At 46.0% G+C, this 17,877-nt stretch overlaps 1 protein-coding gene across 4 annotated transcripts in view; it reads left to right on the forward strand.

The window, feature by feature from the left end:
• Positions 1–9,743, forward strand: part of gcgra (glucagon receptor a) — a 43,502-nt gene extending 33,759 nt beyond the window's left edge. For all 4 annotated transcript variants that reach the window (XM_077010085.1, XM_077010088.1, XM_077010087.1 and 1 more), the window contains 5 exons: positions 1,021–1,090; positions 3,247–3,335; positions 3,424–3,571; positions 4,922–4,963; positions 5,593–9,743. In XM_077010085.1, coding sequence (XP_076866200.1) covers positions 1,021–1,090; positions 3,247–3,335; positions 3,424–3,571; positions 4,922–4,963; positions 5,593–5,886 — 643 coding nt within the window. In that variant the 3' untranslated portion in view covers positions 5,887–9,743. The remainder of the gene's footprint in view (positions 1–1,020; positions 1,091–3,246; positions 3,336–3,423; positions 3,572–4,921; positions 4,964–5,592) is intronic.
• Positions 9,744–17,877: the final 8,134 nt, after the last annotated feature.

Genomic DNA, 17,877 nt, shown 5'->3' on the forward strand with positions numbered 1-17,877 from the left:
AGAAGGGTGGACCCAAGTGAAATAATATAGAGAATGGTGGACCCAAGTGCCGGTTCTCAAGATCAAGACGTTTGACACTCGTCACATGTATTAGCGAGAGGGAAACGCGCACAGCGACCCAGAACGAACAAACAAAACAACACGGAAGACTCGCGCAAGAAAATAGAAACCAAAACCGTGAGGGCACGGAGTAAATAGAAACAAAAAAATAACACGGAAAATACAACGCGTGAAAAGTAACACTCAACCGTAGTGAGACGGGAGGAAGAAACAAAACAACAACAGTAACTAAAAAATAGCGCGGATAAATGCAGCGCGGATAAATGCAACGCGAAAACGAAACCAAGGACGCCAGCAGAAGTAACTGGCAAAAAACGCCGCAGCAAAATAAAACCCCTTCCCAAAAATAAAGGCAAAACGGATAGGAAGAAATACAGGATTGGGAAAACTTGAGATGAGTCAGGATGATGATGATACATACTTTATTGATCCCGAAGGAAATCAATAAAGTGACGCAGGAGATAGATACTCGAATAAGTAAAGATAATGCATAAGAGAGAGGTGGCGAGACACCATTAATTAAACGATAAGCAATCACAGAGAAAGCAGGGACCTGGCTGTGTACCGGTTTAGTCTGGGACTGACTCTGGTGCCCCTAGCAACGGCTGGGGGAACTGCATCCGAGCCAGCCCTGACAGCTTGCAAAATGAAGCTCAAGAATTTTGGTAACACAACAAAAACCATTTTATTTTACCAAAGCACTTTATTTTAGTTAATTAAATGTGAAAGACACTTAATTTTCTGTATTTGTCATTCTGTCTTGCTAAGCAGACTGTAGTAGATCATGCAGATTTTATAGACTGAAGCAGACATTTTTATAAATCAAATTGTTTTTTTAATCGAAAATCATTTTGAATCAAATCGTGGCCCCCAAAATTGGAATCGAATCGAATCGTGAGATAGTAAACGATTCCCACCCCTAGTGTGCGTGTGACCTCTGGTCCTCTTATTTGTGCCCAGGTGCTGGGAGCAGAACCTTAACATGAAGTACTGGTGGATTATCCGTTCACCCATCCTACTGGCGGTGCTGGTGAGGGCTTCAGAGCTTCATCTTCACCCTTCTGTTCACCTGCCCCCCGCCATCCCCTCGCCCAGCATCAGCCCCCTCCACCTCCCCGGCCTGCACCCCCCCCCCCTCCACCTCCCCGCCCTGCACCCCCCCTCCACCTCCCCGCCCTGCACCCCCCCCCCCTCCACCCCCTCGCCCTGCACCCCCCCCCCTCCACCCCCTCGCCCTGCACCCACCCCCCCCTCCACCCCCCTCCAGCCACACTGCATCCTGATCCAGAGGACATCGACACATTATGCTCAATTGTTTAAGCACCTCTCTTAGCTGAACTCTGGTCAGCGTGATGCTTGCACCACACACACACACACACACACACACACACACACACACACAAATACACATGCACTCGAGCACACATACACACACACAGAGAGACATACATACAGGCACTAAAGGCAAGGACATGCCATAAGCAGAGCACAGTATATTTTTTACACCTGTCTGCAGAGAGCCAGCTGCATCAAATTTCATGGCACTTGGCGAGGTTTTAAGCATACCACTCGGGATTAAAGTCATTTACGTTATAGCAGACGTGCAATTTTGGCTCTTGGGGAATCCTAAAGGTGTCATTTTGAAGGATCGTCATCTTTCTGTGGATAAAATTCAAGGAATAATCCCACAGTCATTTTCTGTGCTGTTGCTGGCCTCCCTGTAGGTAGAGATCCCTCTCATGTTAGCACTCTCTCAGTCTCTGAGTGATAATGGCTCTCAGGCATCGTTTGGTATGCCTTTCTTTTCTGCACTTGCTCAAGCACTCGGTATCTGACAAAGACGGCCATGCTCGAGTGTCTGCAGTGTTTTCGAGACATTTCAGCTTCTCGCCCATTTTGAAAGGCCCTACAGTTTTTCACGATCGTTTTTGCACTTGTCTGAATACCATGTCCATTTCTTCGAAACTCTTCGCACGGTGTTTTGAAACGCACACAGCACATCAGTTAACCTTCTGTGTAAAATGCACTTGTACCACCAAAACACTTCAGATTTCATCCCAAAGTGGCTCAGGCTGCCATAACTATGACGTGTGCTTCCTCCCACAAGATGTCTTTGTCACTCAGTGTACAATGAACTTCAAAATGCAAACAGCTAGTAACATTGCTAAGTACATACAGTGCTCCCAGGAAGTTTTCACAGCGCTTAACTTTTTGTTCAGCGTTACGTTAGTGCTTCAGCACTATTCCAAAATGGATACTTCTGGAAGGTTCTCCTCTCTCCACAGTGCAATGCTGAACCTCTGTTAAAGTGACCCTTGGGTTCTTGGTCACCTCTCTGACGAAGGCCAGCTCTAAGAAGAATCCTGGTGGTTCCAAACTTCTTCCATTTATGGATGATTGAGGGCACTGTGTTTCTGCACCCTTCCCCAGATCTGTGCCTCGATACAATCCAGTCTCGGAGGTCTACAGACAATACCTTGGACTTCATGGCTTGATTTGTGCTCTAACATGTAATGTAACCTATAGGACCTTATATAGACAGGTGTTTGCCTTCCCAAATCATGTCCAATCAACTGAATTTTCCAACTGAGCTCAGTTCTGAGAGTCGTGGCAAAGACTGTAAATACTTATGTACATATGATTTATTATTTTTTTATACATTTGCAAAAAAATAATCAAACTCTTTTCACTTTGTCATAATGGGGTTATGTGTGTAGAATTTTGAGGGTAAAAATGAATTTAATCCATGTTGGAATAAAGCAGTAACATAACAAAATGTGGAAAAAGTGAAGCCCTGTGAATACTTTGTGGATAAACAGTATACTATATCTTCCTTTCTTCTGTTTTGCAACCACATATATTCCTAGACAGCTAATCCATTTACTGCCTTTGGCCATAGATTTTCAACCACATTACACTGAATATTTCTGCTCTTTAGCAGTGTTTCAGCCGTACATGTACTGTAGTCATTGTGAAAAAATCTCGTCACTGACACATACATCCATACCACACATGACTGCTTCTGTATCTGTGGCAACAATGGTGCACACAAAGAAACTGAATAAACTCAATACACTTTCTACTAAAATCAGGAAAAGTCATATCCAAACATGATGTAGAGGTGCTGATTTAGGTCTGATGCAGGTCTGAATGTGGCTGACCTAGACTCTTCTTTCCTCAATTCAGATCAACTTCTTGATCTTCATACACATCATTAAGATTCTCGTGTCCAAGCTGAGGGCTCACCAAATGAGATACTCCGACTACAAGCTACGGTGGGTGCCCTCTGTGAGCTGAAGCACCAGGAACCCATTGCGTGACTGTTGCTAGTTTCATCTCATCTTCCTCCTCTTCCTCTCGCAGGCTGGCGAAGTCCACCCTCACCCTCATCCCCCTGCTCGGCATCCACCTGGTCCTGTTCTCCTGCGTCACCGACGAGTACACCTCGAATGGCGCCACGCACCTGCGCCTCACCAAGCTCTTTATCGACCTCTTCTTCACCTCTTTCCAGGTCAGACAGCAAGGCCCTTCAGGCCTTCTGACACTAAGATGTTCGTATAGCCAGGGATTAAATAGGCAGCTTGCAGTGAGGATTACAAAATGATTATTGCCCAAACCAGTGATGTGTTTAATCTCCATTTGCTCAGAGGCACCATGAGCAGGTTCAGCTCCCAGAGCAAACACGTGCAGAATACCCAGCAAACATGCTGTCAGTTTTCTGATGCATCATGGGTAACCGTGAGTAATCACGTTGGCTCACTGATGAATACAGCGGTGTGGGACGTAGTCTTAGTGTCTGATTGGCCGTTGCCCAGTCACTGGAATTGTCCTTAAAAAAATGTAAAAAATGTAAAAAAAATAATAAAATCAGAGTAGATGTGAGAAGGGAGGAGGGTAGAGAGAAGGAAGAGTGAGTGGTAAAAGAGAGAGAGAGAAAACAGGGCGACAAAGAAGAGAGTGATCACGTGGGGTCTGTGATTCACATGCACCGTTACAGGCATGACGGCCCACGAGGTTTCCTAATCATAGCTGGAGGCGTTCAAATGGCAGGCATAGTTAATCGGTGACGGTTCCGGTTCCACTATCTGCTCCCAGCAAGAGGCCTTTAGCCACTGCTGCGCTGCGTATCTCTGTCCTTAGCCGTAGCTTCACCTATCCATATAGTTTTCAATCACACTTCCTAAGGCTTTGCCAAGCGTGATGAATCAGGGTGCTGAGGCGAGGCCCAGATTTCCTTCGTCCTTGCAGGCAGCTGCACTGCAGACGCCGTGGGGTGACGGCCCCAACACTGCTCTGAGCGGCAGGAGTACCGTCAGGAGGGAGTACCGTCAGGTGCCAGTACCGTCAGGAGGGAGTACCATCAGGAGGGAGTACCGTCAGGAGGGAGTACCATCAGGAGGGAGTACCGTCGGGCACGAGTATCATCAGGAGGGAGTACCGTCAGGCGCGAGTATCGTCAAGAAGGAGTACCATCAGGAGGGAGTACCGTCAGGCGCAAGAACCGTCAGGCGCAAGAACCGTCAGGCGCGAGTACCGTCAGGATGGAGTACCGTCAGGCGCGAGTACCGTCAGGCGCGAGTACCATCAGGATGGAGTACCATCAGGATGGAGTACCGTCAGGCGCGAGTACCGTCAAGATGGAGTACCGTCAGGCGCAATTACCGTCAGGCGCAATTACCGTCAGGAGCGAGTACTGTCAAGAAGGAGTACCGTCAGTTGCGAGTACCGTCAGGTGCGAGTATCATCAGGAGGCAGTACCGTCAGGTGCGAGTATAGTCAGGAGGGTGTACCGTCAGGAGGGAGTACCGTCAGGCGTGAGAAGCATTCTGCTCCACTAACTGGCTCTCTGCTGTCTTCCCAGGGGCTGCTTGTGGCCATCCTGTACTGCTTCCTGAACAAAGAGGTGAGTCCGACCCTCCCTGCTGTCCCTGACGGTGGGGTTCAGGTAGACGAGGCGTCTCACAGGGCGCGTGCACATGTGAATTCCCCTCTGTGAATATGCACAGTCTTGGTTTCAATTGAAACAAAAGTAAAAAAACAAAACCGGAATTCAGTGCTTGGGTAGACTCAGCCCTCAGGAGGACATTTTGTCCTCAGATGGCTGTGGTAAGCTCCTGTCATTGTTACAAACAGCTGCAAAGCAGTTTCAACAGATGTTCTTCTTCACAGTTAGAGCATATGCAGTGGTGATGAATCACACAGAAGACTGCTAGCTCAGTCAATATTAGGCGTTAGTCGGCAAGTGCTTGTGAGAAAGCATGTGCTGGCATTTAAACAGTGGAAGTGGAATATTTGCATGTATTTTAGTGGTATATGAGAACTTCAAAAACAACTGTGACATTTGATTTTTCTAATATGAGTATGACATTTAAAGTACAATTGTGTATAAAAATGTGGAAAATGATGAGGTTGTTGAGGAAAGTGTATATTTTCTGTCATCCTTGCTTATGCCCCTTTGTACGGTGACATTGGGTTTGTCGGGGTCATCTCTCCCTTGACCTTTGACCCTTCACCTGTGGTGTGTGTGTCCAGGTGCAGTCTGAGATGGTGAAGAGGTGGAAGCGTTGGAAGCTGGGGAAAGACATCGAGGAGGAGTACCGCCACACCTACAGCAACGCCGTGCAGGTGTCCACCAGCGTGCTCGTACACGCTCCCTCAAAGTCGGACGCCGCCTCGCCCCGCCCCTGTCCTGAGGAGAAACGCCTGCTCGGCTGCCAGAATGGCACTGGGGTCCAGCAGAAGATCCACCCGCAGTTAACCTCCCCGCCAGCAGAGGACGCCAGAGTGGAGGAGCACGCCCTGGATCACGATGAGAGCAACCTGTGAGCGGGAGTTGCGTTTGTGCGTGGCAGTGAGGGTTCCCTGCCCTAACTCTGTTCTCCCTCACTCCGGCCCCGGTCGGCCCTGAGCCAGCTGTCCGAGCGGCAAGGAGATGTGTGTGTATGTGTGTGTGTGTGTGTGTGTGTGTGTGTGTGTGTGTGTGTGTGTGTGTGTGTGTGTGTGTGTGTGTGTGTGTAAGTGTGCACGTGCATTAGGTGAGTTTATGACCACCTTTGTGGACACTCCACTGCTTAGCAGAACAGCCATGACAGGCGTGAGTCTCGTGTGAAAAGGTGTTTGCTTTTACTTCCGTTACTGATGCTACATCATCACACCCACCACAGCGAGCTAGGCACCAGGACACGCCCACCACAACCAGCTCAGCACCAGGACAAGCCCACTACAGCCAGCTCAGCACCAGGACACGCCCACCACAGCCAGCTCAGCACCAGGACAAGCCCACCACAGCCAGCTCAGCACCAGGACACGCCCACCACAGCCAGCTCAGCACCAGGACACGCCCACCACAGCCAGCTCAGCACCAGGACACGCCCACCACAGCCAGCTCAGCACCAGGACACGCCCACCACAGCCAGCTCAGCACCAGGACACGCCCACCACAGCCAGCTCAGCACCAGGACACACCCACCACAGCCAGCTCAGCACCAGGACACACCCACCACAGCAAAAAGGACCTAAATCACAGAAGATGCAGCTGCTTGGGTATTACATTTAGTCTTTGTCACTGCTGACAGAGGACAGTTTGGCTTTGGTGTGGAACACTGTGGCCCTGATTGGCTCCTTATAGACGGGCGAGATACAGGAAGTACATGTGGATACGTATGAAGTAATGGGCTTCTCCATGGAGATGTCCTGTTGAACTTGCTGAACTCTCCTCCTGTGAAGTCTAAGACTAATCACAGTGTGGGTGCTGAAATCACTCCCTGGGATTTGAAAAAAAAATCTGTGAGCCCAAAGCTCACAATGTTAATAATTCCATCTACAGACATTAATAATCCCATCTACAGACGTTATAATAATTAAATCTACAGAAGTTAATAATCCCAGCAACTGTCTCTGCTTCTCTAACTCTAGTGCTGTCGCCAATGGATTTCCGGAAACGTGCTTTTTTGGTAACTGTAAAATGTTTGAAGCGTAACTTCTGCTGTCGGTTTTGTTTGTTTTTGTGCTGTGGTTGTTTTCAGATCACAGTCTCTTGTTGATGATAGGTAGAATTGGGAAGTCAAATTATGACTTTATGTTGTAAAGATCTTTATTATATTTTTTCCACCCTGCCGAAGCTTGTACACATTGGGAGAAAATTCAGACGTGCCTCCTTTTCTAAGTGTGTCTGAGCAGTCAAGGTTTAGAGTGCTTGTGTTGCTATGAGGCAAACCAAAACATAACAGTAACATTGACGTATAACATTACCAAAAGCAACTGAAAAGGGACTAGTCATCATTTAGCACAAAGCATCCTTGTATGATGTACTTGAGGGAGATGGCTTTGTGTACACACACACACACACACACACACACACACACACACACACACACATCCTTTAATACAGACAACCATGTGCATATATACCCTTACACACCAATACGAACACAGACACAAACTTAAAGACATAGCTGGAATAGCTAGACTGGGCCACATGCTTTTACTGTAGAGCCCAGTAGACTCCCAGCCACAAACTCCCCAGTCCTCCCAGTCTGTGCTAGGCTAAGGTGTAACAGAGACACGTAGATGTATGCTTACTCACACACAAGCAGCACAGAGCCTGGAAGGCTTGACTCAATGCTACAGTGGGGCAGATTGGCTGGTCAGGGTGTTCTGGCACATGCTACACGTTCTTCACAGATCTGTATGTCATATCTCCCCGCTGTCTCTGCCCGAGCTAGATTAGAACACCATGTCTCGATCGGTACAGTACTGTTTACCAGTTTCGCCATATTTCAGTTGGTTTGTTTTTTTCTTAGTGGTCCATGTGTAATGTCTAATCCAGCTGTGGCTTTAGTGAGGCTAGGCAGAGAGTATGCTAATCAGAGAGAATGCTAATCGGAGAGAATGCTAATGTCATCACTTGGAAAGGTGAGAACAAACCACACATGCTACAAGGTGATCAAAACATTTCTCTTTTTGTTGTTGTTCTTTGAAAGCTGTGAGGTAGTTTTTGTGCTGGTCTCGAAACAAATGTGCTGCCGTCCCAACACGCCGTAATCTGGCAACCGAACGCAACCTGGATGCCAGGCAATATGACGCATGCGTCCTTCGTCACTGAGGATGAGGAGGGTGAATTTGGCAGCAGGCTGTTTGCACAGTGTTCACTTATGATTGTGAATCATATAAATATGTGTCTATCTTGAGTTTTTTTTCTTTCTCTGTGGTATGTGTTGAGGTCCTTGTTTTGGGGAGCTCTGGGGGGGGGGGTATTTGTGGCTAGATGTGCTCAGAATAGCAGCTTTCTTGTGCGCTAGTAGATAATAGAGAGACCAAGTAATAGAGATAATACCCCCCACATCTGTTCTGAGGATAGAACCGATAAGACTCATAATCTTTGTAGGTGGAGAACTCATCATTCACTGTTAGTTTTAGTGCAATATATAACAAAATTCAGCCATAGATTATGTCAAACAAAAGGGACAATTTTTATTGCCATAAAGGATCAAAGGCCACAAACTATTACATCTGTGCTCATACGCAAAAACAATTCAACCTCGTCTTAATAGATCAAACTCATTTAGCCTGCTTACAGAACTCCCATTATTTAATGTAAGTCAAATGTGTCCTGAGGAATCGAGACATAAGAGACATAAATGAGACGTTAACGGGACGCCCCTTCTCTGCTCCCTTGTCGGTGCCTCACTGCATGTCTTAGCCAGCCAGTACTCTGAGGTCCTGAGACCCTGCAAGTCTACGTCGTGAGACCCTGAGACCCTGTGAGTCTACGTCATGAGACCCTGCGAGTCTACGCCATGAGACCCTGCGAGTCTATGCCGTGAGACCCTGAGACCCTGCGAGTCTACGCCATGAGACCCTGAGACCCTGCGAGTCTACGCCATGAGACCCTGAGACTCTGCGAGTCTACGTCGTGAGACCCTGAGACCCTGCGAGTCTACGTCGTGACACCCTGAGACCTTGCAAGCTCACACCACATGTGCTCTGAGTCTACTGTGCCCCCTGACTTGCTTTCCGCGAGGACCAGAAGGACGGGCAGCATTTGATTAGCCAGTGTCTCATTGTCACATCTGCCATATATCGTCAAATATAGTGGCCGACAGTGTCAGTGTTTGGACCTCTTTAGATGTGATGGAGCGTCGTTGTATTCTATTTTGATTGTAGTGTACATGGACTGAGATGGATGACATTCTCAGATGGAGACGGGGCTGAATGGACACTCAGATGGAGACGGGGCTGGATGGACACTCAGATGGAGACGGGGCTGGATGGACACTCGGTTGGGGACCGGGCTGGATGGACACTCAGATGGAGACGGGGCTGGATGGACACTCGGATGGGGACCGGGCTGGATGGACACTCAGATGGGGACGGGGCTGGATGGACACTCAGATGGAGACGGGGCTAGATGGACACTCAGATGGAGACGGGGCTAGATGGACACTCAGATGGAGACGGGGCTGGATGGACACTGAGATGGAGACGGGGCTGGATGGACACTCAGATGGAGACGGGGCTGGATGGACACTCAGATGGAGACGGGGCTGGATGGACACTCAGATGGGGACAGGGATGGGTGGACTCTTGCTGCATGGTTATGTCTCTGTGCTTGTGTCCTGTTTTTTGCAAAATATATTGTGTCAGAATTTTAAAATCTAAAAATAAATCTATGTCTAAAACCATTTACCATTACATTGTTGTTTTGAAAATGAGCTCATATTTGTAAAGGAATACAATAGCAGCTATTTCAACATTATGGTACTATTACTCATAATGTTGAGCCCTGATGCAATTCGCCCAGGCAATGAAAACACACATAGACACTGCAGTAGCCCAAAAGATATTTTTAAAAATTGGTTCCCATGTGATTTTTAGTAGCATGGGGTGTAAAGCAAACATCCTGACCAAACCTCGATACTGATGTTTCAGCCTGTGGGACCAGGGGAGTGGGCCATGTCACGGTGCTGATCCCCGTGTTGACCTCTGTTCCCCATGAGCTTCTGTTCGCCTCTCGATGGAGAAGAATCGGTTTCAGGGTAAACACGGAGACTCATGCCGCTCTCTGCGAGTTCCTGCCCCACGGCGTGCGGGTGTCACGGTAATAATGCGATGGGTGCTTAGACAGCGGTATTCCTCCACGGAGACACGGAGAGTGCCTGCCTGTGGGTAATCCATACTGGACGTGTAATGTGTTCGGTGATTATGCTTCATCTGTGTCCAAAAAGCCCTTGAAGAATGCAGTGGCTCTGTAGTGCAGTGTGTGTGTGTGTGTGTGTGTGTGTGTGTGTGTGTGTGTGTGTGTGTGTGTGTGTGTGTGTGTGTGTGTGTGTGCGTGTGTGTGCGTGTGTGTGATCAATCCCATCAGCCCACAGGGCTTGGTCTGCCACCTTATGCTGTCGCTCACCTAAGGGGAATCTCTCATGTCCGAGCATTCAAGGAGCTCTAAAGCTACCAGCCTCCCTGACTAAAACAAGTATTAGTATTAAACTAAAAAACACGTAGATTGTAATGATGGTTATATAAAGTCTTGTTCCACTAGTCAATTTTGTGAATATGTATATATATATATATATATATATATATATATATATATATATATATATATATATATATATATATATATATAGGGTCTATAGACAACAATGCTATATGCATGTTGTATATTTCGGGACAAAAAACTTCAGTTCGCTATAATCAAACTTGTTCTTCTCTTTGCAACAGGGGAGTAACTAAAGCAGCACTTCACAAATGTTTAACAATAGGAATAACAGCTCTCAAATTATATTATTATTATTCATGTATTTTTCGTATTTATTATTATTCAAACTAAAGAATATGTGTTCTATTAATAAAGATGTGCTGAAATAACTGGCAGCATACATTTTATGGAATATAAATATATTTTAGAATATAACAGTAATCTGAGAGCCATAGTCTAAGCACAGTAATCTGAGATCCACAATCTAAACACCATAATCTGGGATCCACAGTGTAAACATATGTTGTTGCACCCATAAATCAGCAATTGTCCTGCAGAAACACACGAGCGAGGACTAATTGGCTCAATCGTTCATGCATTTTGTAGACTACTTAAATTATCTGGTCAAATTAAATTCTGTCCTTCACATCTAGGAGAAGTGCACCTCGGTGCTCACTTCATTAAGTTGTTTATGTCATCGATTTGGACCGGAGAGTCCTCTCAGCGTTAATGTGTCCCGCGGTTCACGAGGGCTCACCAAACGGCAGTGAAACACGAAACTGATGATGAGAGATCGGGGGCCTTATTGTTTCCTGGTGCCTGTGACGTCTGAACAATAATTGACTCACAACCCTGTAACTACATTGACGAAGGGGGAAGTTTTACTTGCTCTAAAAATATGTCTAGTAATTGCTTTGCTGCTTCCTCTTGGGTTTTTATCAGCTCCATATCACGGATTAATGGGGTTGCTAACAACGTGTAATGTATACCTTGATCTCTGGGCCCGGTCACAGTGAGTGAGTCACAGTCATGGAGTTCTATGGTTCTACCAGCTTCCGTGCTGGTACCCTGACTTCACGTCCCATGCCAAGACGTGTTGATTGGTTTTGATGATAGCAGCTAATAAATTAACTTTATCTCTGTGCAAAGTGACACCAAGAACACTTACATGAATCATTTATTTCCTATATTTTAAAATCAGGTTTAATCTCTAATGAGCACGATAATAGTCCATCTCTCATAAGGCAAATGAGGGAGTGCTTCGCTGGCCAAGCACATTTGTTCTTGAGTAATTGGTGATCTTCATTCGGAGCTGGAGTTTCTGAAATGTCTGAAATAGGAAATTGCTTAGTCGGGATGTTCCATCAATCTAATAAAACAGATCTAACCAGCCAGGCTGTAGCTTGATCAGTCAGTCGGTGGATGGATGGATGGATGGAATGGTATGGTTTTGTATGGTGTGGTGTGGTATGGTATGGTATGGTCTTTAAAAGTACCATTCATTCATTTCTGTCTACATCCACATCCAGTACAGGTATGTTAATGTAAGGAGTAATTTTCAACTCCTCCTTTATGGGGCCCTAAAGCTTAAAACTGTCATTACTACAGAGTGCATCACATTAATGGGTCTCTTGACTCATAGTCAGGTTCTTCCGATGAGCCCAGAGTCAGAGAAAAAGTAAAGAGAAGGAGAGACAGAGAGAGAGAGCATGATAGAGGTGACACTGCATGTAGGCCACAGAGCTTCATAACGTAGCGTTTCCTGTCCTGAGTCATGCTTTGATGTACTTTGACAATGACTCTTCCCTCATTAATTTATTTGTGCTCTATAGGAGTCGGCGATTGTCTTAAGAGCTGCTTGCTTCAGATGAGGCTGGACGTTCCTGTTCAGATGAATGCATGAGGCATCTGCATGCTAAAGGCGGGGGTAATAGGTCGCTAGGTAACAGGAAGGTCATTCAGGTCACAGTCAAACCATGAATGACCAGAGGAAATGCAAACAGAAATGATTTAGAATAACCGGAATGTAAACAAATGACTTCACAGTGAGGAGGGGGCTAAGCTGATTGGTGGAGCACTCTGGGGGGGCGGTGGCGAAGGCACTAGACAACAGAAGCATGGAGGGTTGGAGCATGCCAGTCGTGCACTGCTGGCCAGCCGGCTGGTCTGAGAGAAGACCTCCACTACCCCTCACCTCCCACTTCCTGTTTTCAACATACGATCTCCTCAGAGCTCAGCACTCAGAACAGAGTCCACGAATGACCATCTCACTGCCAGACATTTCATGCAGTTAACACCTCGTACAATGGATGACATGATGGATAAAGATAATTTTTTTCTTCTCAGGGTGTTAAAACCATGAACCACAATAGACTGAACAGCTCCAGAGCTGAGATGGTGAGTGGTGAACTACTGAATCTCCTGGGTGTCAAGAGAATGAATAGGATAAAAGAAGAAACAGACGGAAAAGTTTTCAGAACAGACAAAAGGACAAATATGATTAATTCGGTTCTAAGTAAAGAGCCTCCAGACGTCACTCTTCCAGTTATTCTGAACTGAACGCGATGAACCTAACAGTGAAAAGCACTATCTTTCAGATCTAATGACTTATACTGTATTACATTTCCTTTAGGTGCCCATGGGCCTTATTTAACTCTAATTGCAGTCTGTTTTTCCATTGCTGGATTTAAAGAAGTTGCTTGCAGCTTTAATCTACAGTACGGTTTCATTATGGAGAGACAAAGAGCGTTGTGATGCTTTAAAAAAAAAAATTGCTTTTTTAAAATGCGTACACCTGTAATAAACCTGTAAGACTCATTAGAACAGGTGAAGGGCTGTAAGCACGAGTCCTTCTACCTGTTGCCGTCCGGTCTGTCCCATTCAGGGCCACAGCGTATCCCTGCTCTGTGCTCGCGTATGATGCCCCGGTCAGGGACAGTGTGGGGACAACTCTCACGTCCCCTGGGAGAAGTGTCCCCCAGTGTCTGTATATTTATCCAACGCCCTTCTACAAGAGCCATGACGTGAGCTGAAGCTTCCTGGAATTAAGGGATTGGAGAGAGATTTTCCTACGCCGCAAATAATTTGTTTGTCCAGTTTGGCCTTTGTGGTACACACATGTCTCAATGATAGACCAGAGTTTCTTTTTCCAGGATGTCGAGAGAGAGAGAGAGAGAGAGAGAGAGCTGGCTAGAGGCTAAATGAAGCTTGAATGGATGTGTTTGTCAAACAGACTAACGTCATTATCTGGGCTGAATGCATCTGGCAATGGAGACGCACACACGGCAAGTCACAGCCAATGGGTGGGTGAGCCAGGACGTGAGACGCGTTTGAGACAGACGAGCAGGTCAGCGTAGCGAAGTCGACGCGGAGATCCCAGGTGCTCTGCGAGTCAGAAGGCTGACGAGCAGCGGCTGTAGGCTAACTTCTCAGGAGAAGCTCACGGGAGAGTGTGGTCTGCACGTCAAGTAGCCCATGTGAAAACACGGAGTAACACGCTTATCTGCCTTTCAGTCTCCCAGCGTTCCCGTAACCCAGGAACTCTGTGCATTTTTGTTGTCTGGCCAGAGCGTCTCCCACTGTCTGTGGTGGGAGGTACTGGAACAGAGCCTGAGAGAGAGAGAGAGAGAGAGAGAGAGAGAGAGAGAGAGAGAGAGAGAGAGAGAGAATGAATGAGATGAGATGAACACATTTTGAAGATGCTGTTTTTCTGCTGGTAAAAGTGAGAGAGAGAGTTAAAGTGGCGATTCAGCCAATCTAGAAGTCAAATATGATACACCCATAGCAAACTCAAACCCAGAGCCTCACACACAGCACCTCACACACACAGCACCCTCACACAGCACCTCACACACAGCACCTCACACACAAAGCGCCTCTCACACAGCAATCTCACACACACAGCGCTCCAGCGGACAGCATCCCCAGAGGGCAGCAGTGCCCTGACTTGAGTGAGTGTTTTAGGGTCTCTGCCTTAGTGAACCTTAACGCTAATTTTTCTATGAACTCATACATTATTAAAGCCCTGTTCTGCAAGCTAGACTTCAGGCACAATTAGAACCTGATTGTGTGTGTCGACATGGCATAAGGAATTTGGGAGCTTGTGTATTGACTGATCCACTACATACCCAAATAAGGTGCAGAGTGCCCTGATCGGACCGTACTGGTGCAGGCCCACACAGCAGTGATTCCTATATTTCATTTAATCATGTTCAAGCACCTTACTCAAGTTTGCAAGCAAAGCTGACCTGTCATTCCATGTCATACTTCTGACAGAAGAATTTAGACCACTCAAATAATAAATAATACTCTTAATCTCATACAGCTCTCAAGGTGAGGAGTAGCGTCAGGAGTAGCATCAGGAGTAATGTCAAGAGTAATGTCAGGAGTAGTGTCAGGAGTAGCGTCAGGAGTAATGTCAATACTCAATAACAATGGGGTCAGAGAGTGGGGTGAACACAGATCCTTCAGCAGGCTGCAGGGGGCGGCAGGGAGACGTCCCTGTCTCTGTTCCACCACCCAGAGATGTTCTGGGGGATGATGGAGCAAAACATCAGTGAAGTTTGGCCCCCCAGCTGACGACCCTGCAGCCCACACAATGGCACCCTCGGAGGTGCGTCAGGCAGCAATGCCAAGCAGGTGCGACCACCTGTGCTTACATCAAGAGTAAAGTCAGGAGTAATGTCAAGAGTACTGTCAGGAGTAGTGTCAGGAGTAGCGTCAGCAGTAATGTCAAGAGTAATGTCAGGAGCAGCTTCAGGATTAATGGGGGCACTGGTGACCGTTGGAACGATCCTGTGATCGATGGGAACTATAGACATGTGCATAGTAACAGAGTTTTAGCAGCACAAGAATGTGTGGTAGACAGTGATGCAATTAAAGGTTTCTTTTGTAGACTATAGCATTACTTGGTAAGATTCACACACACGTATTCACACACACAGTTAGCAATTAGCAGTAATGGGCTTTTCATTTTAAATGAATATTCATGGTCATTTAATTATACTTTAAAGTTTCGCTAGCTTCCTAGCCATCCAGCTCTAGCAACAAGGATCTATTCTAAGGTTTTCATATAATCTTTCAGATAATTTCAGATAATCGCCAGATTGATTGAACTCATGAAAATGATCTATAACTGTAACAAGTGCGAGTTAGTTCAATGGACCTAGCCCAAAATGTATAACGTTTGACCAGTTTTCCCATGTGAATTCTGATATAACCTCAGTAAAGATACAATGTTGTTCTAACTTTTTGCTTTTGGTTATTTGAGTGTTTATTTCAAATAACCATTTATCTTGGTTCCTGGAAAATCTTGCTGCCTCTCGGTTAAGTCACGCATGTTGCTCTTTGGTTTGGACAAAATCCTGGAAATACATCAGCTCTTTATGGGAAAGAGAACCATGGATCTACTGAATGAACCATGGGTGCTCTGGTCATAAACCAGTACTGCATCAAGAACTATGGATGGGTTACAATAAATGAGATGTAATGAAGACCAGTATGTCCTGCTCCGGGGTTTAATCTCCTCACCTTCTGAGCAGCAGACTTTAACTTTGTGATATAAAAGTAGAGGGAACTCCTAGGAAGGTTTGGCCCAGGTTATGACCCCGTGAACAGTGGCATTTCACAAAGGTTCATAAGAGATTTTGCAGATGTCAGATACTTCCTTTCTTATACATTATGTTTACCCCAGAGAGACTGGAAAAACACTAAGCCATTTTTATATTTTCTGTTGCACATTCCCATAAGCACACACATATTCTCTTTCTCTCACACACACACACATATTCTCTTTCTCTCTCTCTCTCTCTCACACACACACACGCACACACACACACACACACACACACACACACACACACACCCATGCTGTCTTTGCAACAGATACAGGAGCAGAGATCACTGTGATTAGGTACATGATCAATTAACACCTCATTAGTGTGTGTGTGTGTGTGTGTGTGTGTGTGTGTGTGTGTGTGTGTGTGTGTGTGTGTTCATCCAGGGTGCAGTAGCTTAGTAGCTGCACTAATTACTGCATGAGCAGTTCAGCACCACTGACCAGGACCCAAATCAAGCATTACAGAAAGCTAAACAGTACCAGAATAACCACTGGCTCTGTGGGGACCTTTAGATTACAATATGCATAATGAGGACAAAATCTCACAGGAGCTTGTTTTATTAGGAATTGCCTCTTTGTCTCTTCATAAGAAAGGTCACGGGGTGATGCACTGTGCACAGGCTCAGCAGATCTTGAAAGAAGATCAAGGGTGGTGTGGTGTTGTGGTTGTTAGTGCTATTGCTTCATTGCAAGGTGGTCTGGGTTCGAGTCTTGGATTGGCCCTGACTAGTGGGATTAAGTGGTATAAATGGATGGATAAAACAAGATCAACTAAAGATAATCAGCACATGTCTGTAATCCTTTAATTTTCTGCTTTATAATCACAAGCACAAGCAAACTGTGCCTTCAGATAACGTGTTCCGGTTTGAGGAGTGTTTGATCACTGAATTGTGAGTGAGGAGAGGCACACTGAGAGCTGTGGCAGGAGTTTGAGCAGCTTCTGCTCTTAGACCTCCCAAAACATGGAGTCCATGAGGAGGAGAACATACAGGTGGTTACCTAAGACAACATATAGGTGGTTACCTAGGAGAACATATAGGTGGTTATGTAATAGAACAAATAGGTGCTTACCTAAGAGAACATATAGGTGGTTACCTAGAAGAACATATAGGTGGTTACCTAAGAGAACATATAGGTGGTCATCTAGAAAAACATATAGATGGTTACCTAGGAGAACATATAGGTATTTACCTAGTAGAACATATAGGTAGTTACCTAAGAGAACATATAGGTGGTCATCTAGGAGAACATATATGTGGTTACCTAAGAGAACATATAGGTGGTCATCTAGAAAAACATATAGGTTGTCACCTAGGAGAACATATAGGTGGTTATCTAGGAGACCATATAGGTGGTTATCTAGGAGAACATATAGTTGGAGCTTCAGGAATGGTCTTTATTTTCAACTTCAGGTGTTACATTACATTTTGTTTCTATAGCCTGTCACTCTGGGTTATAGTTTTAAAGCTATAAATCTAAAGCGATATGAGTAGGGCAGGGAGGGAGTAGGGAGGTGTGCCAGGAGTGGAGATGGTGATGTTTCCCATGTGCTCTCCTGCAGGTCTCCTGAGAGCTTGACCTGTTCTGTCTCCCTTACTTGGCACATCTACAAGCCAAAGTTCTGTTGCTGTGAGGTCATACTGTAACACTCAAACATGGCTGAAATGGATGATGGGTACTGCATGAGAGAAGTCAGACACCATGGCACATCAGTGACATT

This window comes from Brachyhypopomus gauderio, chromosome 6 (genome assembly GCF_052324685.1).
Source record: "Brachyhypopomus gauderio isolate BG-103 chromosome 6, BGAUD_0.2, whole genome shotgun sequence".
Lineage (NCBI taxonomy): Eukaryota > Metazoa > Chordata > Actinopteri > Gymnotiformes > Hypopomidae > Brachyhypopomus > Brachyhypopomus gauderio.